Here is a 25,567-nt window from a genome sequence, read left to right as displayed (position 1 = left end):
TCACGAAAATACACAAAAATGGAAATAATAACATTGTCAAGATTTTGTTTTCATGACAGCGAATGTTTGTGAGTGGAAACAGAAATTTGATCGAAATATGAAATTATTATTCAATTTGTAAAATGAACAAAAGGAACTTTTCAAAAAAAATTATGACATTTGTTATATTTCAATATGTCCAAAAAAAGATTTCCTCTTTATTTCTTCGGTTTCTTTGGTGACAATAATAAACCCATCAATTTTTTATATGAAAATGTATTCATTTTCTTTTCGAATTAACTTCAATCATAAAAATTTCAATAAAAAAGGAATAAATTTTTTTTTATGAATAAATTACATTTTTGAAATATTGATAAACAAAGTGAACTGATGAAATAAAAATTGAAAGAATTTAAAACCCCCAACACAAGTTATTCATTCCACAAAATAAAAAAATATACGTTTCGAAATCGAATTATTCTTTTTCGAAGTCGAATTAATAAATTACGAAATTGAATTATTAATTTTCGAAATTGAATTATTTTTGGTGTAAATAGTGCGAAAAATACAACAAATCAATGCCATATGATTTCGCGAAAAAAACATAAAATCAAAAATTTTTCTCAAAAACAGTATTCTCAAATTTTTTTAATTTTTTTATTTTTGTTTTATTTTATTTTATTTTTTTATTTTTTTCAAAGTCTCCTGTTATTTATTCCTCCTGAAAGAACTCTGGAATAAAGAAAATTCGATCCCCCCAAAATTAATTTGGTTCCAATTAATAACTGAACCTGCAAAATACTTTCTGATTTTTGGAAAATTATTTTATCAACAACGAATGATTTCCTCAGTCTGATATTTTGTTCAAATATGTTTATAATAAAGTCAATTACTTCAATAATAAAATAATGCAAATTCTGATGTTCCAGGTAAAGTACAAATTTGCCTAAATTAAACCAGAATGAAAAATAATACTTAGAAAATTACTCATCTTTGTTTGATTTTTAAAAATACTTTGCATAAATATCAAGATATTCAGTTCTCAAAACAATTTTCAAAAAAATAATAGAAAAACAAAACCTGAATTATTGCATGACTTAAAAGTTACAGCACAAAAATAAATAAACCTTTCCGGAATTTTTCCCTTTGATATTGAAAAGTTTTCAATAGAAAAGGCAACGAAAAGTCCTAACAATTATTTGAAAGAGAGAGGGAAATACAACCTCAATAAAAAATAAAAAAGAAAATTTCATAAAAAAATTTACGTAAAAATATATCACAAAAACAAAAAATAAATATATAACAGAGTCAAATTATCTTCACAGACATTTCTCATATTCAACAACCCGGAAATTCTTATACATTTCCTCCTCCACAAAAAAGAAAAAAAGAAAAAAAATTCTGTAATAACTCATTTGAAAATTCAAAACATAAAATAATCAAAAGTGAATAGATAACTCTTTGTAAAATGCTTAGCAAATTTTTATTCAATCATTACAGTGCTAAGCAAGTCAACAGATCATTCTTATTGGTGATCATAAATTTGTTCAGGGGAGAACAATCATTCAAATATCTCAGGCATTTAAATTTGCTTTCAATAATCCCCTATCCACTCTCAATTATTTCTTGTGAAGTTGAAGGTTTCCCTTGTTATGAGAAAAAAGCAGATTTCTTGCCTCAAATGTCAGCATATTGACTTAGAAATGGAAGAACTTTTTTAAATTCCATTGTTCATTGAGATCTTGCAATGCTTTCTGGTCAAATCCAACCGAATAAAGAACTTTGGATAGTTGAGGTGAGTTTGAAGCATTTTCAAGGAAAACTATCAAAGTTCGTGTAAACATAATTTGATATCTGCTTCCGTCTTCATATTTGTATGGATAATCAATTTGCTGATCGTTTTCGTTTGAATGCACCCAGAGACAGTCGCTTATCTGTTGAGGAAGTGAGTAAGAAGATGGCGAATCGAAGGAAGTCAACGGGACATAAAGGAGAGGAGAATGAATCTCGTTTGAAATAAAACATCCTGCAAAATCAGATTGATTGAAGAGTAGATCGATACAGGCTCGGAAGATTGTCTTATCTGGTATAAAGGAGTCGTCTCTTGCTTCTGTGCTCTGAATGTGAAGCAGCAAACGAAATGCTGCATAAAGGATCTCGTTTTCGCATCCTGCAAATGCATAGCAGGAAGGGAAAATCGAGCAAGAGGGAACTGAAGAAGGCATTGCATCATCCGCTTTTAAATAATAAGTACCTCCCTCGAAAACTGCGGATGTCTTCTTCATTTTCTGCTGGTAATTGCTTATCTCTGTGATGATTTCTACCGCTCGCCTTGCAGCCGACCGCATGTTATCAACTCCAGCTGCCCGAAAGCGAAAATCAGAATTTGTAAAGCAGTCCATCGCATACAGCGCAGATAGGATGATTCGTGGGTGTGGGAACGAAGAAAGTTCAAGTGCTCTGGAAAATGTGGCATACGTATAAAGCGGACGCATTCTGAAATCGATTTCATATTTCTCTCCAAAAATTGACATGGCAGTTAATCCACTTTCAACTTTGACCAAAGGATCAACAGGAATTGACAGCTCAACTGAGTTTATAATATTATCCATATAAGCTTTCTCTTCGTCTTCTTCTTCACATTCAGAAGAAGCACAGACTTCTTTGGACAAAGCACTTCCTTGTTTAATCTTCTTATCCCCATTTGAACTGCTTCCTTCTTGTGCACTTGAGAATTGATCTCTTTGAAGATAACTTTGATAAGCTGATGTTTGCGGAATGTTGATGTCAGCTTCTCTTTTAAGGCCTTCCATACGTCTCATTTCATTCTTAAGTTCTTCAAATATAACACTGCTATTTTCTTTCACATCGTATTCGCTCCAGTCTTTTTCTGAGTCAATGGCTGATGTTGATGTTGATGATGCCTCTATGTTGCTTACTGTGTCTTGCTTCTTCAGCTCTTCCAGCTTTTGTTCGAATGCTATCTTCCACACATCTGCATCTCCGTCAAATAGCATTGAAATGCATGACTGAACAATTGAATGTGTTTCACAGGGATTAATCAGTACAGATGGTTCAGTGTCTTTTTGAGCTGAACTGCTGGAATGATCCCCATATGGGTAACTATAATAGTAACAATAATATTTGTCATCATACATGAAACACTCCTTCATTATGGCTTTTTTTCTCTCATTCGTCTCATGCCCGGTCCATTCAAATGGGTATCTTCTGCACAGAAGCAAAGATAGAACCCCGGCCGCATCAGCCACACTATCATCCATAACAGAAGCTGCCAACTTGCGCAAAAATGAGCCAAAGTATTTTGGATGGCCGTCGAATTTCTGCAGAATTCGAAAAGCACTTTTATCTTCAAATGCTCTGAAATAAGTATCGTAAAACGTGTAGCAAAACTCATCTGGTTCAGAAGCATAACGCATCAGGAGATAAATGGAAGGCATAAGATATGGCACAGTCTTTGCAATCTCTTTGGTTGTTGCGGGCGACGACGAAGAAAACAAGCGGGAATGCAAAGTACAAAGATTTATCAGCGTCTCAACAAACGGTGTTGTCAGCTGCACAATCCAGAATGCTTCTCTCCAACGAACACACTCAGCAACCACAGCCAAGCACGGCACGATCAACTCCTCTGCGACTTGTGGAATGGCACGCACCAGTTCAGACACAATCCCCATCCGCGCCACTTTCAGCGCTGCCTCCTTTCGCCCCCTCACAAACCACCACAGCACTCGCAGCAGATCTTTCAAGAAGCAGCTGCTGGGCAGCAATGCTTTCGAGGGCTTAGACAAACGCTGCTTGGTGATACGGCAAACGATGGAGAGAAAAGGCGAATGGAAGAGAAAAGAGCAGATGGCCTGGTGGGCATACATGCTGCGTGAGTGGCGGAACAGCCACAGAAGAAGATTCAGACCTGACTGCGCTGTTTGCGGTTCACTAATTATCAAAGAAAGATGAAAGAAGAGTGAACAAAAAATGAATAGAATTATAAATATTCAACAAAGAGAAGAAGAAAATAGAAAGAGTATTGGAGTGAAGACAATACAAACCTCAACAACAAAACAGCATTTGTCACTTCTTCTGAAAGTGACCAACTTTCTTTCAACGATTTTGGCAAAGGCTTTTTAATTTTTCCTTCTTTTTCTTTTGTTTCATTTTCTTTGCCTGCTTTTTTGTTCATTTCATTATTCTGACTACAAACAGTGATCCAATCTATTATCTTTTGTGCTTTTCTTCTTATCTCTGCATTCTTCATTGTCAAAGCAAATCCTAAAAATGACTGCAGACATTTAAACACATTGACATCTATTTCTTTCTTATATTTTTGCTTTTCTTTGAAATTTTCTCTTTCTTTTTCTCTTTCTTTTTCTTCTATCTGATCATTCAAAATTTCGTCTGTTCGATTCTTTTTCTCTTTTGCCTCTTCTTCCTTTAACTTGGTTTCTTCTTTTGCTTCACTTTCTTTCGCTTCTTTTTCATTCTTTTCGTCTCTTTCATCCAATCCAACATCGTCTTCAGGGAGAAATCTTTCAATTGTATTCAAACAAGTCTCACAAAACAAATAAAACTGAGCATAGTTCTTTTTCCATTCTTCTTCCTTTTCTTCTTCTTCTTTCATTGTGTCTTGTATTAAGGCTTCTATCCTTTTCTTTGAGCCATCACGATCGTTGTCTATCTTTTCCTTGTTTCTCCTTCTTTTCGTTTTCCTTTTCGTTTTCGTTTTCAATGCAACTGCATCATTAGACTCAAACTTTTCAACTCGAACGGCTTTTGCCATCTGTGGATCATCTTCATAAAGGTCATTATCATCCATAGAATCGCTTTCTTCCTCCTCTTCCTCCTCTTCCTCTTCTTCCTCTTCTTCTTCTTCTTCATTATAATCGTCTTCTTCTTCTTTTCTCTTTTTCCTTTCAATTTTTTTGTTACTTGAAGAAGAAGAAGATGAGGAAGAGGAGGACTCAAACAAAGAAAATGCTTTTGATTCACCTTTTTGCTTATTTAAATTTTGTGATGAAGTCTTTGGCAAATCTTTTTTATTGTTTGAAGATGAGACAGACGAGACTGAGGCAGAAGCAGAAGCAGAAGCAGCGCATTTCGGAGGAGGTGATTTGGATGATGCTTTTCTGACTGAAGAAGAAGAAGAAGACGACGAAGACGAAGTCTTTGCAGAAGGAGGCGGAGACAAGCTGACTCCTCTTTTATTCGATGCAACAGGCAGAGGTGATTGAGATTTTGATGTTTTGTCATCTTTTCCTTTGCCTTTGCCATTCTCTTTGTTTTGCTTTTGCTTTTGCTTTTGCTGTGCTTGCAGAGGCGAGACAGAATGCTCCTTCTTTTCGTCTTTGATTGCATTTACAGTGTTCTCTTCACTTTTTCCTTTTTGTCCGGTTTCTTCTGACTTTTTCTGGTTGATGCTTGGTAAATCCACTTTTTGTGCTTTCTGCTGTTTTGAAGAAATTTCTTGTGGATTTCCTGAAAAACCCATATCAGACGCAGAGGCAGACGCAGACGGAGAAACAGGAGGAGATGTAGGAGGAGACACAGGCGGTGATGTTGCAGATGCAATTAGTGATAATTTTGGAGGCGGAGAGCGAGATTTTGAAGAGTATTTGAATGAACGTGAGGCAAATGAGCTTTGATCTGGAGGGGGAGATCTTCCCCTCCTTCTCTGCTGCATCCTTATTTCTTCTTCAAAATAATGCGTTCGCTTCATCTCTTTCTCTATGCGTCTTGCAAGTCTTTCGAAAAACCCAATTTGAATCACTCCTGGAATAAATCTTGGGATTGATTCAATCAATACACTTAATTAACAAAGAAATTTGTAAGTCCTAATTTTATTTCCAATGCAAAAGAATCATACCCAATCCCACGTATTCCCTCAATTGCACAAATGGGATTGTCAAACTGCAGTTAATACCAAAAAAATGCAAAAAGGACTTTCATTTCATGAATAATTAAATAAAACAAAACAAACATCAACAAGAGCATTGAAAATGAATGCAACTGCTTTTTGCTTAAGAGGCAATGAGTTTGGACAAAAGAGTCGAATAAGGTCCACTAAAATTTTAATTGATGCATTCTTGAAATAAATAATAACAAAAAACATCTAAAGGAAAAAAGTTGGAAAAATTACCGAAAGTTCTTTGTTCTCTCGTGAAAACGTTGAATCAACAAGAAATCGAATAAATGAGCTGTTTAAAAGATCTGGAAGCCGCCATAACGGATCTGAATATTTCAAAACGAAGTTTTCAATCAAAATCCATTTTAATCGTTACCAAGATAACAAAAAAAGATCGAACCTTCTGAAACAATTTTATGCATCGTTTGAAGATATTCCCAATATGAATATAATTCTTCTCTTGAAATATCATCCAATCTGCAAATTTCTTTTGGCAACTTTAAAATAATAATAATAATAAACACCATATTAATGAATATAATTCTTTAGTACATACCCATGATAGCGACATCTATTTTTAAATGTGGCAATCGAAATAAACAAATGTTTGTTTATTTAATGATTTTTTTCTGAAAATGAATACCCATAAATATTTTTTCAAAAACAATGTTAAAAAATGAAATATCACTTTTTATTCCTTTGCGTTTTCTCTTTGAATGCTTGTTATTGAATATGCAATATCAACATATGGTATATTCACAGAGAACGGGGCAAAAAAATTTCATCGAAAAAAATAATAAAAAACACAGAATAAAAAGAGCTTTGGCAGGAGTCGAACCCCCGACCTTTGACCAACGGAATATCAACGGTCGAGGTAGCTACCGCTTGCGCTACTCGAGCCAAAGCCCAGCTTTGCTTTCTTATGACTCAACTTAAACCTGGCTTAACCCTAACCCAAAAAATCCAAAAAAGATCAAGTTTTTTCGAGTGCTAACCCTAAAAAGAAGAGCGGGAACATAACCCTAAACCCAAGATCTGTTACGCTAACCCTAAAACCTAAACCAATCAATTAATACAGTGATTATTTTGGAATTTTAACCCTAAAAATAAAAAAATACTGGGTCAGATCAAAGCTGCCCCGTTCTCTGTGAATATGCCCAACATATTGCCTGAACCGTCATCTCCATCATAAAATCAATTCCATTGAATATCAAAAACAAAACTCAATTTTTATTTTTTTGACTACGATTCTCAAGCTTCCACCAAACTCTTTCTTCACAAAAAGCTGCAATGAAAGAAATTTGAATTGAATCTCAAAGAAAGAAACCTGGAAGACTGACTTCATTCGATCAAAACAGTCATCGCATCGAGTGGTGCATATGGGAGAATTCATATGGTGGAACTGGCCATGGGGGTGCACTTTATGTTGAATGCACAAATGCCAATCTCACTGTCACTTCTTGCTCGCTTTTCAATCATTCAAATGATAATCATGGTGGAGCATAATATTGTGGAAATTTATTGAATGTCAACATCATGAAATCATATTTTTCATATTATTTCGCGTTAAATGGAGGATCTGCAGCTGTGTGGTATTCGCAATGAAATTCTAAATTTTTATTCTCTGAAAACAAAGTGGAAAGTTGCTAAATAACTGATTGGTGTGGAATTGGTGTTCTTTAGCATGAAAAGTACCCAAGCAAATACTCAACTCCTGTTATCTGAATGTCAGTGCATTTCAAATTTTGGTGGTGATGCTTCGGGATCATTGACTTTCAATTGGCCTCCTCAAATAAAACCAAGTCAGTTTTCAATTAATGAGTGTCAATTTGTTAATAACAAATTAACTTCTTCTTCCACTTACGGTGGAGCAGAAATATTCTTTGATGGAACTTATTCCTGGATGAATAGTATAAAATTCATCACCTTCTGCTTCTTCGATAGCAATTCCGCAACCAATGGCAGAGGCAATGATGTGTTCTTCAGTGGCAGCAAAATCACCCAATCTCCATTTGAGAATTGTGGATCAAAAACCACAACAAAAAGAGTGTGGAACGCAGAAACTGCAGATAATGCGATGAACAACAGTTGGCTTCCAATCATCAACCAGAACAAAATAGTCTCAAATGGTGGAAGTGATGCAGATGCCTGTGGCAAAACGCAGCAAAGCCCATGTGAAACATTTTAATTCGCTCTTGTTCGCATGACAGATTCCCAAGACGCTTCTCTCTCCCTCCACAGCTCAACATTTGTTCCAACTCAAACACTCACTTTCAGCGCAGCTGACACAAAAATCACTGGAAATGGAACAGATGCCACCACCATTGCCTCCAGTGGCATTCCTCAACCACCAAACTCACATTCTCAATCATCAACATCAACATCTTCTTCACCAGATCCATCTGCCTCATCTGCCCTCTTCCAACAGGCCCAGGGCTCCCTCACAGTCTCTGCCCTCGCCATCGCCCACAACTCCACAAATCCCATCACCCCCATCCTCTTCCACCTCTCCCAAAACTCCCCGTCCCTCAAACTCAACGCAACAACCATCACTGGAACAACCACCAGATAAATCACAACCCCCCTCTTCTTCCTCACTGCTGGCTCCCTCGCCCTCAACCACACAGCAATCACCAGTCTCCCCCTCAACAGCCAGAGCATCTTCCACCTCACCTCCCTCACAAAACCCCTCACCCTCAACTCCTCCAACATCACCGGCATCACCTCCACTGCCTCCCCCACCAGCTGTGTCCTCTCCTTTGCCACCTCCCCTGCCCTCTCTCTCTCCCTCACCAACTGCACCATGACCAGCATCAACTCAGCTCCACAAAACCAACAGACTGCCACCGATGGCGAGTGCATCTCATTCGCCTCATCTTCGCCTGCCAACACATTTTCTGTGAGGAATTCGACCTTCTCCACCTGCTCTGTGAGCGAGGATACAAGTTCTGGAGGAAGAGGCGGTGCTCTCATGATCGAGTACAACGATGATTCACAAGTGTCATCCACAACCTTTTCCATCACCAATATCGTGTTTTCAGCCAAAAAGGCCAGCGTAGGAAGAGATATGTATTTTATGTGTGAATCATTTGTAGCTTCTGTGAAAGAGCCCTTGTTCGCCTTCATGGGAAACATCACTCAGAAAGACAACTCGGTCGTTGGATATGACAGAAAAGAAGCAATTGGAATTTCGATCTATAAATCTTTATCAACGGGCACACAGCTGACAATGAATACGTGGAAAGAATACTTGGCATCAAAGTAATGAATTGCTGGCTATCAAAGATGTCCTGCAAGAGCACACGCAATGCGACGGGGCTTCTGAAGAAGGTGCAGATCATAAGTCAGAAATCATTTCATCAGCTGGCTTGTCGGTGAATTTATGTGCAAATGAAGGCAAAGTCGAAGAAAGTTGGGGAGGTGGCACAAACACAAAAAATATGAAATTGACTCAAAAACACTTTTGATGGATTAATCATCACATGTCTTTTGTAAATTCTGCTGTTTCATAGAATTATCCATTAAATATGCCTTTTCAAATAAATAAGTTTCCCTCATCGTTTCATCTTCTCCGACATGTTGAAGGAGTGCGACGTTGTGTAGCCTTCCGAACGCTATTTTTGAACTCCTTCATTTCATGAAAGAATTGCTCGAATACTCTTTCTTTTTAATCTGCGCCTCTTTCAGCCTCCAAATGAATAATCCAAATTCGATCTCCTTTTTTTTGATTTCGCGCCAACACATCAGCTTTTATCAACACAAAATCACTTCTATTGACATTTTATTTCAGCTGACATTTTGCTATTGAATGAATATTCGTTTTGTGCTTCCGATTAGAAAATAAAAGATGATGCCCAACGATGAATTTGACGGGAGTTGAACGAAATGGAAATGACAATTTTTTGTTGTTCGTCGAAGAAGTCTGAAGAAAAAGAAGACGATTTGAATGAAAATGCAGATTTATCCTCGATAACATTTCATCTTCAGTATCAAAATGAAAAAGAAAATGAGTCGCACTCAACAATTGATTTTCTGAGTTGAAGGGAAGAAAAAAAGCAATTTTCGGTTCAATTTGCTGTGCTTCTGATTCAGTTGCTCAAATTCATTAGAAGGATGATACCCCTATGCAACACAGCTTGAGAAAAAATATCAAAGAAAAAGGAGAGGATGAAGAAGGATAACATAAAAAGAAATAGAGAAGTTTTAGATTAATCAGATGATTTTTCCGATGAAGAATATGAGAAGGTTCCATATGACGTTGTTAATTGAAAATAATATCACATTTAACAAGTTGACTTCGCAAGGAGATAATAATCCAAATTGCAATGTTAATGACAGAAACTTTCAAGTTTATCAATAGAATTACATTCCCTCAAAGCCAATTGATTTCCTTTTTGCAAGATCCCTGCCTTTCTGCCCGCAAACAGAAAATGATGCCATTCTGTTGGTGCTAAATACCAACGAAATAAATTTCAGATAATGGTATTGATAAAGCTCATGAAAATAGATGATGATGAACTACAATTAAAAAACTGACTGGATGTTCCATAAAAGAAAAGAAAAAAGAAAAAGGAAAAGTCCGCTAATGTTCTGGTCAAATTTCACTTTTATAAACAACATTCGCATCCAAGCAGATGATTGACTGAACGCAACGAGGTTTTTTAGAAGAAAAGAGCAATGTGAGAGAACAAGAATAACTATTTGAATCAAAAAATGAAGAAGAAGAAGATCACAAATTCTTCCCTTTTTCCATGTTCAGTTCATGCACCATTTCAATTAACTTAAAAAACAGGAGAAAACTGAGTTTAGAAGTGGATGTCTTCAAAAATTCACTTTCAAATACACATTTCTGTCTAATCTGCTTTCTTCCCCACCACCTCCTAAATCGAATGAAGTCTGAGAATTAAAACAACCTCCAGTTTGTGCATTTTCAGCAAGAAGCTCAACAACTTTTTAATTCATCGTTCTATTGTGCGGCTTCTATCAAAAAAGTTCATGAGCAATAATTCGTTTCTCTCAATTTCAATTTCTGCCTTTCTTCTTCCAAATGATATAGTCCGTGACAAAACCCGGGACAATTGGAATAGGTTATTTACAAAAAGAAATCAACAAGATTAAATATGAGAACTGCTTTGTTTTTTTGTTGTGAATGAATTATCCGAAAGATAAAATGATTTCAAATGGAGAAACTCAAAAATCCGAAACGATGCGATTGCAACATTGACAGATAATAAAAAGAATCGAGAAAAGAATAATAAGAAGATTTAATAAGAAGTTACAATTTTGCTGAACTGTGAACAAATGCATTCTTCTCATTAAAAGTTATGAACCGAAATCAAATATTGATCCCCAAGCGCTTTCGAGAGTGTATTTTCTTTTCCTTTCTTCACCTGTAAACAGAACATTTTCTATTGAATTTTCTGATTGTGCTTCATGTTCATTTTCTTTTTCAGGCAATTTGCATATAACGTCATCACAAACAATTGTTTTCTTTTCATGTTTCTGAGTTTTAAAGCTTTCTGTATCTTCAGAAATGCAAGAGCTTTTGTCCATTATGTTCGATGATTCGTTTTCACAACATTTCGAAATGTTATGTTTCAGTGAAGAATTTGTTGTGAGACTTTTTTTTCTTTTTTTCTAATTGAATGGTGAAGTTTTCGAAGAAATCATCCCCCGTTTTTAATTTTATGCTGATGCTGTTTGCATGTGAAGAATTGTTTGCCGCTTTTTCAACCATCAAAGAGGCTTCAGCGTTCTGCGGAAGACACTGATAAACGGCAGAAGGGTCAAATGGATGAATTCCACATGCTGCAAATGATTTTCTAACAATTTTCGGGCATAGAGAATCGATGACTGCATCAGAAACAGCTGGAATTAATGCTTTTCGGAAGGAAGATATTGAGGAATCTGAAGGAACTTGAAATGATTTTTTCAAGCAATTCTTGAAATGCGCAAATACAAATCTGTCAAAGGGCTGAGTCAGGTGCGTAGAATGTGAAGGAAGAATTAGAAGATGTATCAAATGTTTTCTGCACCAAGACATTACAGGAAAACAAAGGCGAGAAGTGTGGTCATCGAGAATAAATAAAGCATGAGCTGATGATACATGCATCTCGATTCTTTTCTCACAAATTTTGTGTTGTAATATTTCTATCATTATCTTTTCAAAATCGTTTCAACTCATCCGGACAGTTCCATTAGCTAACCAGTTAAATCGGTGGAACTTTTATTCAAAAAGATCCTCGGAAAGTGTGTGGGATGGCCACAACATGATCGGATCTAAAGATGTACCGTCAGCAAATATTGTGAAAAACAACGTTGCATTTTTCCGTCTTTGCGATTCGGGAAAAAGAGCATGTTGTGTTTCTTTTGACACGCCTATTTTATCATCTGACTGTTTCATTAAGACTCCTGTTTTATCCATATTGATGATCAAGTCAGAAGAAATTTGATTGTCATCTATCACTTTTTTTAATTAAGAGAACCAACTTCTCATATTTTCTATTGTTGAACACCGAAGTCGACGAAGATCAATATATTTTGGTTTAATCAATATCAATATATTGGATTTCTCTATAAATCTGCGAGCTCATTTTGTACTAATTTTATTACACTCCAAAGAAGGTGTCTGGTCCTTGTTTTTTTTATCATAACGTTTTCTGCATGTTAAAAAAAATTGATTGATTTGTCAAAATAAAAAACGACACACAAATCTGATGATATCTGAAACAGTTATTTTATTTAAAGAAGACATTTGAGCGATTGCACAATCCTCAATTTCTTCTTTTTTTTCTTTGTTAAACAATCCTGGATGTCCAATATGATGCGGATCTCTTCCTGCTTTTATTGAAGCAATGTGTCTGTTAACTGATGAATGTGAAATGATTTTGTCTTTAACGAGATCAGAATGTTCAACTCCATCTTGTTTTAATACATAATCAACTTTTTCGTCCTTTGTTGGTAATCTGCGGTATTCTGCGGAGGCCTTTTTTGGTGATAACTTTTTGGACGGAAGAGGGGATGAAATTTGTGCTTTTTTCATTCGATTAATGGAAATATGATCAATAGAATTTTTAATGTCTATCAACAGGAGATAAGCAAGATTTTAAAAACCTTACAAAAATATTACCAAAATTTGTCTGATTGATTTTTTTCCATTTGTTTGGAAGTTTATTACACATTTGAAATATGAATTTGTCACAGAAATGTCCCGGGTTTTGTCCCTGTCCCGGGTTTTGTCACGGACTATATAAATCACCAAGACTGAAACATAAGGATCTTTTTCGGAAGTCCCTCTTCCCTCATCCCCAACTTCATCTTTCTTTTGTTTTTGACTCTTGAAACAAACAGTTTTATCTTCATATTTTGTTGGAAAATATAAGCTGTGAAAAACTTCTCTTTGTATATTTTTACCCCCTCTTTCTTTGATTTTGCTTTCAGCATAAACTGATCCCTGTTGTCAATCATCTTTCATTTTATCGTTCCAATGAGTCTATTTCACCTGGAACTTTCTGTCAGTGGTCTTTTTCAGTTCCATCGTTGGCAAAGCAGTTTTCTTCCAATTAAAACTGTTTCATTTCCATCATATTGATTCATTGAGAATTCGATGTTCTCAAATGTGCTTGTACGCAAATCACAGTTCTCCTATTTGGTGTTCTTTTCGAACGAAGTTCACTCGATAAGTTCGTTTTTTTTTCTTATTTACGGATTTTTGAAGCTTATGCCATCAAGAACTGCACATTCTTTTTATTTACTACCTACAAATCTAGAGATTTGCTCAAAATATTCAAATCTCCAAATATTTTGCTCTCCCACAGAAATGGAAGAATCATCTTCAACAAGAGAAACATTCTTATCATAAAAATAGAACTGATTCATCATTCATCACGAACCAGAAACTATTTTCATCTAAAAAAATAATGTTTCTCAAAAATATATATTGAAATATCGATTATTGCTTCCTCATTATTTTAAAACAAAATGCATCAAAGACTTGAAATTTAAATAATGGGATTGATCACTTTGAACAAAAAAAGAATTGCTTGATTTCTCAGTAAAGGTACGGAGACGGCTTCACGCAAATTTTTCCATTTAAAACAAAAAATAATAACCAAGTGAATCTGTTTGATTTGAAATTGTGAACCCAACACTTGTTTGAAAAACACATATGTTTGAATCAATCGATTATCTTGTTTGTGAAATTGGTGATATTTTTTGAATGCCCAGATTATCTGATGAGCAAAACAATTCCAATATTTAACTTTGAAGATGAGAAAGACATGAAAAAAAATAATTTTAACATCGTTGATAATTATGAAGAAAAAAGGGAAAACGAATTTGATGGTGAAGATGTTGAAGAATTCAAATCAGAGCTTACGGAAAAGTTTTCAAGTTTGTGGTTTTTTAACTTTGATAAAATTTTCAATGATTTGAATGTTTTTGTGATTTTTGAAGAGGAGTTTTCTGAGTTGGAAGATTGCGATGAGGATGAACAGAAACAGAAAATCGAGGAAATAAGGAGAATAGTTGAGAAAATGGGCAGAAAAGAGTTTGAATCCATATTCACGATAGAAATGCTCAATAAAGTGTACAAAATGATCGAAGAAAAGAATTTGGCGATGGAAAAGTCTGTCTTGCTGATGAAGCACATTGGATATTGCAAAATGTTGAAAAATATGCGGGTTTCTGAATTCAGAAAAACTTCGTTGAGCAAAAGATTTGAAAAGATGATTTTTGATGAAGAAAAAAAAAAGGAAGAAGATAAGGATGAAAAGCTTCTTGTTGATCTTTGCGAATGCAATGTCTTTCTTTTCAATGAGCTTTCATCCGGGTCGATATCGTTTTGTGTGCCTTATCTTCTGAAAGTTGCGTTGAATAAAGATGAAAGCGAAGAGGTACAAAAAGAAGTGGAAATAGTTTTGCTGGCTTTGAGTTACGCTGGCATGATTTACGGATGAGCACTTCAATTTCCTTTTTGATGTATTTTTTTCCCCCCATCTTTTTCTAATCTTTGTAGGTCGAAAAAGAATTGTTTTTGGATGAACTCAGTGAGATCATCAAATATCATCAGGAGCATCACAATCTAACCCATCTTGCGTATCAATCAGCTTGGGAGTTTTTGATTCAAAGATTATTCAGAGATTATTGTTTGAATGGCGCAATTGCTGAAGAACTTCATTTTGCGAGAGAGGCAGCAAGAGAACTGGAAGAGCTGGCAAGAAATGTGAATTGGTCGAGAAAAGAAGAAGAAACAAAAGACCATTTTGTTTTGATGAAATGGCTCCGATTATTATACACATTTTTATCCTCCCACAAATTGTGGAACGAAAGAAATGTTGAGCTTATCAGCAGCATTATTCAACTGCTTCGAATGGCAAAGGAGAACAATGAAGAAATCAGCAACTGGTGCATTTATTCTTTGAGAATATTTGCGGAAAATAGAGACACACGAATTGGCGATTTGTTGAAAGGCGGAGTTGTTGATGTATTTTTGGAGGAAATAAGGCAAGCAACATTTAAAGATGAACATATCGGAGAATATTTTGAATTCTTTGAAGTAATTTGTGAAATGTTGAAAGGAAAGACTGGTGATGAGACGGAAGAAGCGAAAAGAAAGACAACAAAAATTGAATTATTTGAAAAGATGGAAGAAGAAGGATACGAAGATTGCATAACCGGATTGCTGCTGTTTTTCGTTAAAGAGATAATTGGAGACGATAATTTAACTTCAAATGCAGAATTCCTTCATGTGCGTCTGTAAAGCAAATGCTCTTTTTGATTTCATTCCTTCTGTCATGCTAACAGAAAAGCTGAGGAAGAGTGGAATGAAACGGAATGAAATGGAAATTGAGATTCAGAAGGTGCGGATGACAGAAAAGGAGCAAAGAAAAGAAAATGAGAAAAGTGGAGAAGAGAAAAGAAGAGAAAAGATTTTGTTCTTAAATCACATGTTTTGCTTGACACAAAGAATATTCCACAAAATCTGTTCATTCTTCATTCACTTCATTCAATCATGTTATTTTCATCTTCCACTTCGACTTCACTCACACACTCTCCTTCATTCATTCACACATTCACACAGCATCTATCTTCATTTCAACAATCAATCGATCTTCTTTTTCTTCTGTTTGCTTGTTTGTGACATGACACTTTCCATTGCATTTCTGCAAATCTCACTGTATTTTTGAAGAATCTTTCATGTCTTAACTTTGGATGCAAAATCACATCAATGTTCATAATCTCGTCTTTTCCTCTTCCTCTTCCTCTTCCTTATTCCCTTTGTTAATTATTTCTTCAAAGATGACAACTCACAGTTAAGACTAGCTGATATTCTGTTTCTTTCAGGCTAAGCAGGCAAAAGCAAGTGAAAGCGCATCAATGCAAGATTTGTCTGAAGTTCATTCTCAAACAGAAATAAATGAAATCAAATTGAAAAAGGATGGAAGAAGTGGAAGGAAAATCCGTTTTCTCCTTTGGAGCTTGAAGTGCTCCATTCTTGATTTGCTTGTTTCTGATGCTTCACAATGAACTTTCTGGAGAGGAATTTTCTTTTTTCGCTTGTTATTGCCACTTAATCCAGTTTGCGAGTCAAGAAAAGCCAAAAAGCACACATAATAACATTTTCACCTGGCATGAAAGGGAACATTTTGGAAATTCATCTTCTATCAAATACTTTCATTTGCAAACATTATTTCACTGATTGGAGGCTGATTGCAGAAAAAGCACAGTCATCTTCCACTTTCTTGAGTCAACTTCACAGCAAGGGAAACCAACTGCTCTTTTTCTTCTCCTTCTCTATCTTCTTCTTTTTCTTCAATTCCTTCGTCATCTTTCTTCAACATCTTGATCATTTCTATTTTATAACTTCTTATTCCACTTATTCATTCTTTGTGAAGTCTTCTTTTCTCTCTCACTCATATGGAATTCACTGTGAATGCTATATTCATAATGACTGCTTGCCAAGGCGCATTGGAAGACGAAACAGAAAGAGAAAATGGGGAAATGAAAGCGAACATTTTTGGATGACAAGAGGCTTTCAACTCTCAAATAGCCAAAAGAAAGCATCTTCATCTTTCCATATGCATTCGTTTTTGAAACTCCTTATTTGTCTGCAGGGTTTTAATTTCTCATCTTCAGTTTCAATGAGATCTTATGAAACAAGGAAAAGCCAAGGAAGAATCTGAAAGATAATAAACTCCTCAAAGGATCAGAAAAGAGACTTTTCAAGTTGATGAATGAACAAATGAATGTTCTTTATTTTTTCATGAAATTGATGAATGGATAAATCATTTGAAGAAGACTTTTGATGAAGAAAAAAGAGTTTTGAACAGTCAATTCAATATTTTTTTCTTTTTCTTTTTGGAAATTGGAAAAAAATAAACAATAAAAAATATTCACATGATTTTTTGTGACAAAATGGGAAAAAAAAAGAAAGAAAAAGAAAAAATTCAGTTGTCGAATTTCAAAGCGCAACACATTCGTTTTTTTAAACATTTACAAAATAATCAGAAATATTCAACAATAAGCCATGACAAAAATTTCTGTTAAGAAAATCTAATCTCTTGTGGAAACTTGCAATGATTTCTTCAGATCCGACTTCTTCCATCTTTTCAGAAATCTCCTTTTTAAAAGCTTTTCTTTTCGCTTCTTCCATTTCATCTTTCTTCTTTTCTTTCAATCTCTGTGAAACATTCATAAAAAATTCCAAGCAGTTATATACCATCTTGTCATTCAACGTTGGACGATGCATCTCTTCCAAAAATGCATCAATTGCTCCACCTTTTAACATGTCTTCAATTTTCACTCCTCTGCTATTTGCCATTGCTTCGAAAATAACAATGCAACTGTAGCCAAATTTGCTGTAATTATCCCTTGATGCTCTGAATAACAGTGCAATGCTTCGGATAATCCCAGAATATTCTTTATTCATCAACGGACGATAGCAAAAATTACGATACAATAAGTTGAGCCACCTTGTCATCGCAAGCTCTTCTTTCGTTTCTTTTCTTCTTTCTTCTTTTTTTCTCTTCCAATCCACACATCTTGTCAGCTCTTCTAATTCTCTTGCTGCTTCTCTCGCAAAATGCAGTTCATTCACAACAACATCTTCCAAAGATGTGTCGCAGAATAATCTGTTGATCAAAAACTCCCAAGCATATTGATACGCAAGTTGTGTTAGATTGTGATGTTCTTGATGATATTTGATGATTTCTTTGATCTCATTCATATGCAATTCTTTATTCATTTCCTAATAAAAATATTAAAAAAAAAAAGCAAAATCAATTCAGCAAAGAGAGTAAAGAAAAATCATACAACACATTTCTCAATGTGACATAAAGCCAACAATGTCATTTCCACTTCGTTCTGGACTTCTTTGCTTTCCTCTTTCCTCAAAGCAACTTTAAGAAGGCAAGGTACAATGATTGAAATCAATTCCTTTGGGAAGTAGGATCTTAAGGAAGCATAGCATTCACAAAGATCAACCAGAAGCCTTTCATCCTTATCTTCTATCTTTTCATTTTCATTTATAATCATTTTCTCAAATCTTTGGTACAACAAAGATTTTTCAAAGCATCGATTCCACATATTTTTCAGCTCATAGCAATGCCCGATTTGCTTCAACAGAAAAATCACATTTCTCATCGAAAGTTTCTCTTCTTTAATCAATTCATCCATTTCATCGAACCATTTTTTTGTGAAGACAGATTTGAATTCTTCTTCCTCCATTTCTTCAATTATTTCATTCATTTCTTCAATTTTCTGTCTTTGTGCATTCTCATCGCAACGTCCCAGCTCACGAAGAAATTCTTCGAAAATTATAAAATAACAAACAGAATTGGGCTTCAAATCACAGAATCATGAACAAACCTAAAAAATGTTCGTTTGATGTTATCTTTTTGAGCTCATCGGCAGATTTATTATTTGCTCCAAAACCCTTTCTGTTTATCATATTCAGTGAATAACATGTTCATATTCATTCTTTTCTCAGCAAAATAAACGAAAAATTCAAACATCATTTATTTTCTTTCAAGAAGCAAGTGCAACTTCAACACAAATTGCTTTGCTCTATAAAACAATTGTTTTTGCAATAAAAGTTCAACGAGACAGCAGAGTTCGGCTGAACGAGGAAAGAATGGAAAACGTTTTTGTTTCTTTTTGATCAAACCAACAGAAATTCATTTTGATGATATTTTCCTTTGTCTTTTTTCAATTCGAAGCAAATGCATTCTGAGATTGGAATTACAATCACTTCAAAGAAGCAAATGAAATTCTTTTTACGAAAAATTAGAAACATGTTAAATAAAACGATTCTGAACGAAAATATTTTTCTCATTTGGCTTCAACAATTCTGACTGAAACAAGGAGAACAAATGTTTGCACACCTTTGCGTTGTTATCTATTTTTAACTTGCCTTCTTTTTAACTTTCTTATAAAAATGACTCGTTGAACTGTTGAAGATGAAAGAATTTAACAGTCAAAAAGGATTAGCAAAACAAAAGAAAAGAGCAATTGTTTCAAAATGATACGAATGCAGAACAAAGTAATATGAAGAAAGAATGGAACAAAATTCGACAAGCCCAAAATGACATTTGGAATATGGAAATAAGAAAAAAAGTTTAATTTGAGAGGCCAACTTCAACAACAAAGCTTTTCATTTTGAAAATCAGACAAAGACACAACAAAAGAAGAAGCAGAAAATGACCTTTTTTTAAACTGCGAATTGTTTTGCAAATTCAACAGAAAAAACTGTTTTCTTTCAGACAAAGTGAGATGGAAAAAAGGAAACAGCAAAAGCAACTTGGCCTTGAGAAACACAAAGATTGCGCACAAATCGCCATTTCTTATTTGGGTGAAAACAATGAACAGTCTTCAATGGAAGGAATTCGTCTTTCTTTTTTTGAATCGCATTCAATCTGAATGAAGGGGAACCAAATTCAATGATTCATGTTCTGATAATACCGTCAGCTCAGATGAAAGAAAAAATCGAATTATTCGATTTGTCTTGTTTGATTGAGCATTTCATGCTCAGTTGAATTCAATAGAACAGCCAAATGGATGAACAATGTTTCATCAATTGTTCCTTTTATTTCTGTATTCAACATAACTTTCCAACAGAAAAGCCTACTTCTTCTGTGCATCTTCTTTTAATCCCACTGAATGTATTGCCAACCTCATCGTCATCGCTTTCTTCACCTTCTTCTTCTTCCTCAACTTCACTTATTTCCATCATTCTTCCTCTATTTCTCAATCGCATCAATTCCATTTCTCCTTCTTTCTCCTTCTTCTTCAACGCTTTTTCCATCAATCTCTTCGAAGATCCTTCAAATTCTTCATTTTCTTCAATTTCAACAAATTCTATTTCTCCGAAGACAATTTCTCCGAACCCATTTTATAATTCTCTTCTTCATCCCTCAAAATATCCATCAAGCCATCTTTTGCAGTTTGCCAGCAAAAAACCCAGCAATTTTGATCGAATTTCCCATTTTCCGTCTTCTTTGCCAATTCAAAATGAAATTGAAGAATGCAAATTTTATCCTCTTTTCGCAATCATTGTGAAACCTATTTGTATTTCATCTGTTGATTCTATGCCTTCTCATTTCATCATCATCATCATCATCATCATCATCATCATCATCATCATCTTCATCTTCATCATATTCCTTTGTTGTCTTGCTTGAGATACATTTGATTTCTTATTTTGACTTGTTTTTTTCATTTTGCTGTTTGCTGGCCTATCTTCTTTTTCTTCACTTTCAGAAGAGCCATCATCTTCTTCTTCACTTCTGTCATCATTTTCATCATCAGCATCAATCTCCTTTTCCCTGTCAGCATCATCACCGCTTTTATCTTCCTCTTCCTCTTCCTCTTCATCATCTTCATCATCCTCCTCCTTCTTTTCCTTCTTCTCATTCTTCTTCTTCTTCTTCTCTTCCTCTTCCTCTTTCTTCTTCTCGTCCTCCTTCTCGTCCCAGACCTGCTAAACGAAACAATCAAATAGAAAATCAATCTTCTTCTTCTTCTTTTTCTTCCTTCTCCTCCTCCTCCTCCTCCTCCTCCTCCTCTTCTTCTTCTTCTTCTTCTTCTTCTTCTTCTTCTTCTTCTTCTTCTTCTTCTTCTTCCTCTTCCTCTTCCTCTTCCTCTTCCTCTTCTTCTTCCTCTTCTTCTCCTTCACCTTTTTTCTCCTCTGCTTCATCATTTCCTTCGTCTTCTTTATTTTTTTTTTATATCTTCTCCTTCTCCCTCTCCCTTTCCTTCTCCAACTGCTGATATTGCTGATTGAATACAAATGAATCATTTTCTGTGTTTTGCTCTGCCTTTCTGTGAGCCAAATGAAGAGAGGGTGATCTTTTAATCTCGTTCATTTCATCAAAAAACAGAAACAGCAGAAGAATCAGAAATTCTGTTAACTTTGTTGAAAATGAAAGAAATTGCTTTGTTTAATTCATCATTTGAAATATTCTTTGGAGAAGAAGAGGAGGAGGAGAAAGAGGAGAAAGACGAAGAGAAAGAAGGCGGAAGAGGAATGAAATATTTTATTGAAGGAAAGGTGAAGGAAAGACATATTGTCAACAGATGAAGACAAATAAAAAATGAGAAGAAGACGAAGAAGAAGAAGAAGACGAGAAGAAGAAGAAGAAGAAGAAGAAGAAGAAGAAGAAGAAGAAGAAGAAGAAGAAGAAGAAGAAGAAGAAGAAGAAGAAGAAGAAGAAGAAGAAGAAGAAGAAGAAGAAGAAGAAGAAGAAGAAGAAGAAGAAGAAGAAGAAGAAGAAGAAAACGAAGAAGAAGAAAACGAAGAAGAAGAAGAAGAAGAAGAAGAAGAAGAAGAAGAAGAAGAAGAAGAAGAAGAAGAAGAAGAAGAAGAAGAAGAAGAAGAAGAAGAAGAAGAAGAAGAAGAAGAAGAAGAAGAAGAAGAAGAAGATAAAGAAGAAGAAGAAGAAGAATTTTCTTTTCTGTATGTGGATATGCTCCATTTACCCAATAGCGCACTCTCTTTTCATTAGTGGTTGTTGCATAAGACTCATAGAACGGGTTGTTCGATGAGAAGAGATTGTATCGATCTTCAAAATACACATCGTGGCCATATGGAGTGGTAGTGGTTGTGCATCTGCAATCGTGGAAGAAGAAGAAATAGCAATAATGATTGTTGCTTGGAGCTTCTGATTAACTTGGATTAAAATCCAATCCTCTGCCAGTTGATGTTGCGTTGCACGAAATGAACTGGAGGCACCTCATTTTGAATTGTGTGATTGGAACATGTGAGCAATACATCCCTCCGCCATGTTGGTTTGTCAGAGAACATGAAGGGAATAAACACTCAAGCACACAGGCACGTTCCATATTTTTATTTACTGTTCTGATACAGCCAGATCCTGAAATATTGAATATTTAGATAAATATATCTCATCTATGATAAGTGCTTTTATTTTAGATTTATCTAATTCAATTTTTCTTTTTCTTTTTTGTTTTTTTTTTTTTCCTTCTTCAAATTTCACATTCCGTCTCATCCGCTCGCATTTTTGTTAATATTTTCTTTCAAATGCTGCATACCACGCAATTCTTTTATATCCCATCTCCGTCAGTGGAAAATTTCGGACAATCAATTTTTTAAAACTGGAGACCATCACAGATTGACAAAAATTTATTATTTTTTCTTTTTCGATTATATTAAGTGATTGTGTTGAACCATTCATGGTTTTTCCACACTTCTTTCTTTAAAAGAGGTTTTCAAATTTTTGAAAAATGATTAACTTGAATTTTATAACACTTTTTTGGAATAAAAATTTTTAGTCTAAATGAACTGGGAAATCTTGAATAAACTTTGAATATTTGAAATAAAAAATTTTTTTCCATAAATTCTTCTTTTTCTCGTTGTATAAAATGTTTCAAGAAATGTTCGATAAAAATTTCGAAATATTGGCGTCAACCCATAACGAAACAGAATTCTTGAAAGATCAAACATATTTGTTGAATCGCTTGTTTGCTAGCGACAAGCAATTGCAGTTCACATAAAATAACAAGGAAATGGGAAATAAAGTTGATGCGATGAATACTGATAAAGATGGATGTGGATATACAAAGGCAATGAGCTGGATCAAAAATAATAAAACAGAGCCACCGGAGTGGATGAGACATGACACATCAGTTACAGGCGGTTGGGAAGATAAAACGATGGCCATGTTGTGGATTTTTCATGTGAAAACAGAACCTCCAGTGTGGATGAGGCATGAAAGCACACTTGCAGACTACTTTGGATGGACGATGGCCATGTTGTGGATTTTGCATGTAAAAACAGAACCACCAGAGTGGATGAGACATGATCCCACACTTGCTGATAGGAGCGGAAGGACAATGGCTATGCTGTGGATCGAATGCGTAAAAACAGAACCACCAGAATGGATGAGACACAGCATTGCCCTTAAAGATAAGCAAGGAGAGACAATGGAAACTCTTTGGAAAAGTAATGTTGGGAGCGCACTGCCGGAATGGATGATTCATGAATTTACACTTGCTGATGATGAAGATGGATGGTCAAAGGCTTTGAGGTGGATTGCAAATGCCAACGCAGAACCACCAGAATGGATGAAGCGCAGCGTAACACTTGTAAACAAGGATGGAACCACAATGGCAATGCTATGGATTAAATTATTCAAATTTGAACCACCAGAGTGGATGAGGCATGATATAAAAATCGGAGATAAGAACGATTGTACAATTGCGATGCTATGGATAAGTCATGTGAAGACAGAACCACCAGAATGGATGAGGCATGATAATACTCTTAAAGATATTTGGGGAAGAACAATGGCAATGAATTGGATTATTTTGAAAGAAAATACTCCACCGGAATGGATGAGGCACGACCCTGCACTTGCAGACAATGATGGCTGGACGATGGCCATGCTGTGGATAAGTAAAGTTAAAACGAATGTTCTGGGATGGATGAGACATGACATCACCCTGCGCAACAAGGATGGATGGACGATGGCGATGATCTGGATTGAAAGTGTGAAAACAGAGCCACCGGAATGGATGAGGCACGACGTAACGCTTGCGAACAATGATGGATGGACGATGGATATGATGTGGATAAAGCACATCAAAACAAACCCTCCTGAGTGGATGAAGGCGGACAAAGCACCTCACGATAAAGAAAAGAGAAGAGAAAGAACGAGCTGTGAAAATGAGAGAAAATGCGAAAGTTTGGAGGGAGGAAAGGACAAAGCGAAAGGTTATGACAGAAATGGAAGAACAGAGGCGATGAACTGGATTGTTGAAAAAAAAGCAGAGCCTCCAGAGGAAATGAGGCACGAGGCGACAGAGGGAGACGAGGAAGGAAGAACAATGGCGATGCTGTGGATAGAGAATGCGAAGAGCGAACCTCCGGAATGGATGAGGCACGATGTGGGGCGTGGGGACATGTATGGGAGAACGATGGCGATGACATGGATTGTGAACGTGAAAACAGAGCCGCCGGAGTGGATGAGACACAGGGGGATGCAAGTGGACAAGGACGGGTGGACGATGGCGATGCACTGGATCAGACACGTCAAATCAGAACCACCAGAGTGGATGCGGCACGAGGTTACGGTTGGAGATGAGAACGGATGGACGATGGCGATGCATTGGATTGGGGATGTTCAGACAGAGCCGCCGGAGTGGATGCGGCACGGATCAATATTTATTGACCAGAATGGAATGACGATGGCTATGCACTGGATTACGTGGGTGAAGACAGCACCGCCAGAGTGGATGAGGCACAGAACGACACAAGTGGACAAGAGCGGGAGGACGATGGCGATGCTGTGGATTGCGAATGTTAAGAGCGAACCGCCGGAGTGGATGAGGCACGATGCAAACATCAGCAACAAGGAAGGGTGGACGATGAAGACATTTTGGAAAAACTATGTTGAGAGCGAGGTTCCGGAATGGATGAAAGGGGATTGCAAGGTTTGAGTGATTGCTTTGATTGTTCGGCTGCTGTGTGGATGACTGAACAAATACCATGCAACAATTGAAATGAACGTCATGTCAATCTTTTTTGATTTCTTCTTATTTTTTGGTACAACTTTTCATTTTTTTCTGAAAAAAATGAAAGATATTTTATTGCTTTATGATTTTCGTTTTTGTATCTCTGCATTCAATTTATATCTGTTTGTAAATTTTATTGCTTGTTGATTTGAGACACACTTCAGCATTTTCCAACGTTTTTGCTTTGATGGCAAACAAAAGACATCACTTCATGATGATTTAAAGTTTGCTGTCTTTCAAAACCTGTTATTTCTCTTTGTCTAAAAAATCTTCTAAAAATACACCAAAAATTGTTCTCAATCGAAAAACTTAAAAGCAAAGTCGAAAAACATTCAAACGAAATTTTTATCTTTATTCAATATCGAAATTTTAATAATCTGGGTCGTTATTTTTGAAAAGTCGCTGCAGATCAAAAATTAATCCCATGAAGGTTAATTCAAAAACACTCCGTTTCCATAATTCTCATGAAAAAATGATTGTTTTGCAACAATGCTAGCAAGTTCATTGCAAACCTCCAAATGAAAAGAAATATTCCGAATCAAAAAATTATGTATCATATTTTTTGATCAAAATTAAAATTTCAGTATTGCAATGTGAAAAGGTTTTATTAGCATGGATAGTTATGCAATTGTGGATTTTTGAAAT

The 25,567-nt window shown here is 35.6% G+C and overlaps 5 protein-coding genes across 5 annotated transcripts; 1 reads left to right on the top strand and 4 right to left on the bottom strand.

The window, feature by feature from the left end:
* Positions 1 to 972: 972 nt before the first annotated feature.
* MONOS_13475 (uncharacterized protein) lies at positions 973 to 6,476 on the bottom strand. The gene is made up of 7 exons (XM_067866183.1): positions 6,450 to 6,476; positions 6,294 to 6,390; positions 6,128 to 6,219; positions 5,969 to 6,073; positions 5,855 to 5,898; positions 4,044 to 5,795; positions 973 to 3,930 (listed from the first exon to the last, which is right to left on the bottom strand). The coding sequence occupies exons 1-7, from the start codon at positions 6,462 to 6,464 to the stop codon at positions 1,677 to 1,679; spliced, it is 4,359 nt and encodes a 1,452-aa protein (XP_067723660.1). The 5' UTR covers positions 6,465 to 6,476; the 3' UTR covers positions 973 to 1,676.
* Positions 6,477 to 8,257: 1,781 nt separating this feature from the next.
* Positions 8,258 to 9,028, bottom strand: MONOS_13474 (uncharacterized protein; the record flags this gene model as incomplete). The annotated part of the gene is made up of 1 exon (XM_067866182.1): positions 8,258 to 9,028. One exon carries the CDS (start codon positions 9,026 to 9,028, stop codon positions 8,258 to 8,260), a length of 771 nt encoding a protein of 256 aa, XP_067723659.1.
* An 8,187-nt stretch (positions 9,029 to 17,215) lies between these two features.
* Positions 17,216 to 18,909, bottom strand: MONOS_13473 (uncharacterized protein; the record flags this gene model as incomplete). Its single annotated transcript, XM_067866181.1, has 4 exons — positions 17,216 to 18,140; positions 18,206 to 18,699; positions 18,761 to 18,831; positions 18,905 to 18,909. 4 exons carry the CDS (start codon positions 18,907 to 18,909, stop codon positions 17,379 to 17,381), a joined length of 1,332 nt encoding a protein of 443 aa, XP_067723658.1. The 3' UTR covers positions 17,216 to 17,378.
* A 1,577-nt stretch (positions 18,910 to 20,486) lies between these two features.
* Positions 20,487 to 21,089, bottom strand: MONOS_13472 (uncharacterized protein; the record flags this gene model as incomplete). Its single annotated transcript, XM_067866180.1, has 2 exons — positions 20,487 to 20,870; positions 21,066 to 21,089. 2 exons carry the CDS (start codon positions 21,087 to 21,089, stop codon positions 20,487 to 20,489), a joined length of 408 nt encoding a protein of 135 aa, XP_067723657.1.
* A 1,736-nt stretch (positions 21,090 to 22,825) lies between these two features.
* On the top strand, positions 22,826 to 25,164 carry MONOS_10203 (uncharacterized protein). The gene has a single exon (XM_067862627.1). It carries the CDS (start codon positions 22,916 to 22,918, stop codon positions 24,845 to 24,847), a length of 1,932 nt encoding a protein of 643 aa, XP_067723656.1. The 5' UTR covers positions 22,826 to 22,915; the 3' UTR covers positions 24,848 to 25,164.
* The last annotated feature ends 403 nt before the right edge of the window (positions 25,165 to 25,567 follow it).

The sequence above is a fragment of the Monocercomonoides exilis genome, assembly GCF_001643675.1.
Source record: "Monocercomonoides exilis strain PA203 chromosome Unknown scaffold36-1065637, whole genome shotgun sequence".
In the NCBI taxonomy this organism is placed as follows: domain Eukaryota; phylum Preaxostyla; order Oxymonadida; family Polymastigidae; genus Monocercomonoides; species Monocercomonoides exilis.
Note: the sequence above shows the minus strand (reverse complement) of the source record. Positions and strands in the feature narration are given on the sequence as shown.

What these genes read in the sequence shown, in the direction of transcription:
- MONOS_13475 (XM_067866183.1), bottom strand. An exon ending in TTTTCAATGCTCTTGTTGAT is followed by an intron (nt 5,899 to 5,968) that starts GTTTGTTTTGTT and finishes TATTAACTGCAG; the next exon opens with TTTGACAATCCCATTTGTGC. An exon ending in GAGGGAATACGTGGGATTGG is followed by an intron (nt 5,796 to 5,854) that starts GTATGATTCTTT and finishes TTGTTAATTAAG; the next exon opens with TGTATTGATTGAATCAATCC.
- MONOS_10203 (XM_067862627.1), top strand. Translation starts at nt 22,916, where the DNA reads ATGGGAAATAAAGTTGATGCGATGAATACTGATAAAGATGGATGTGGA.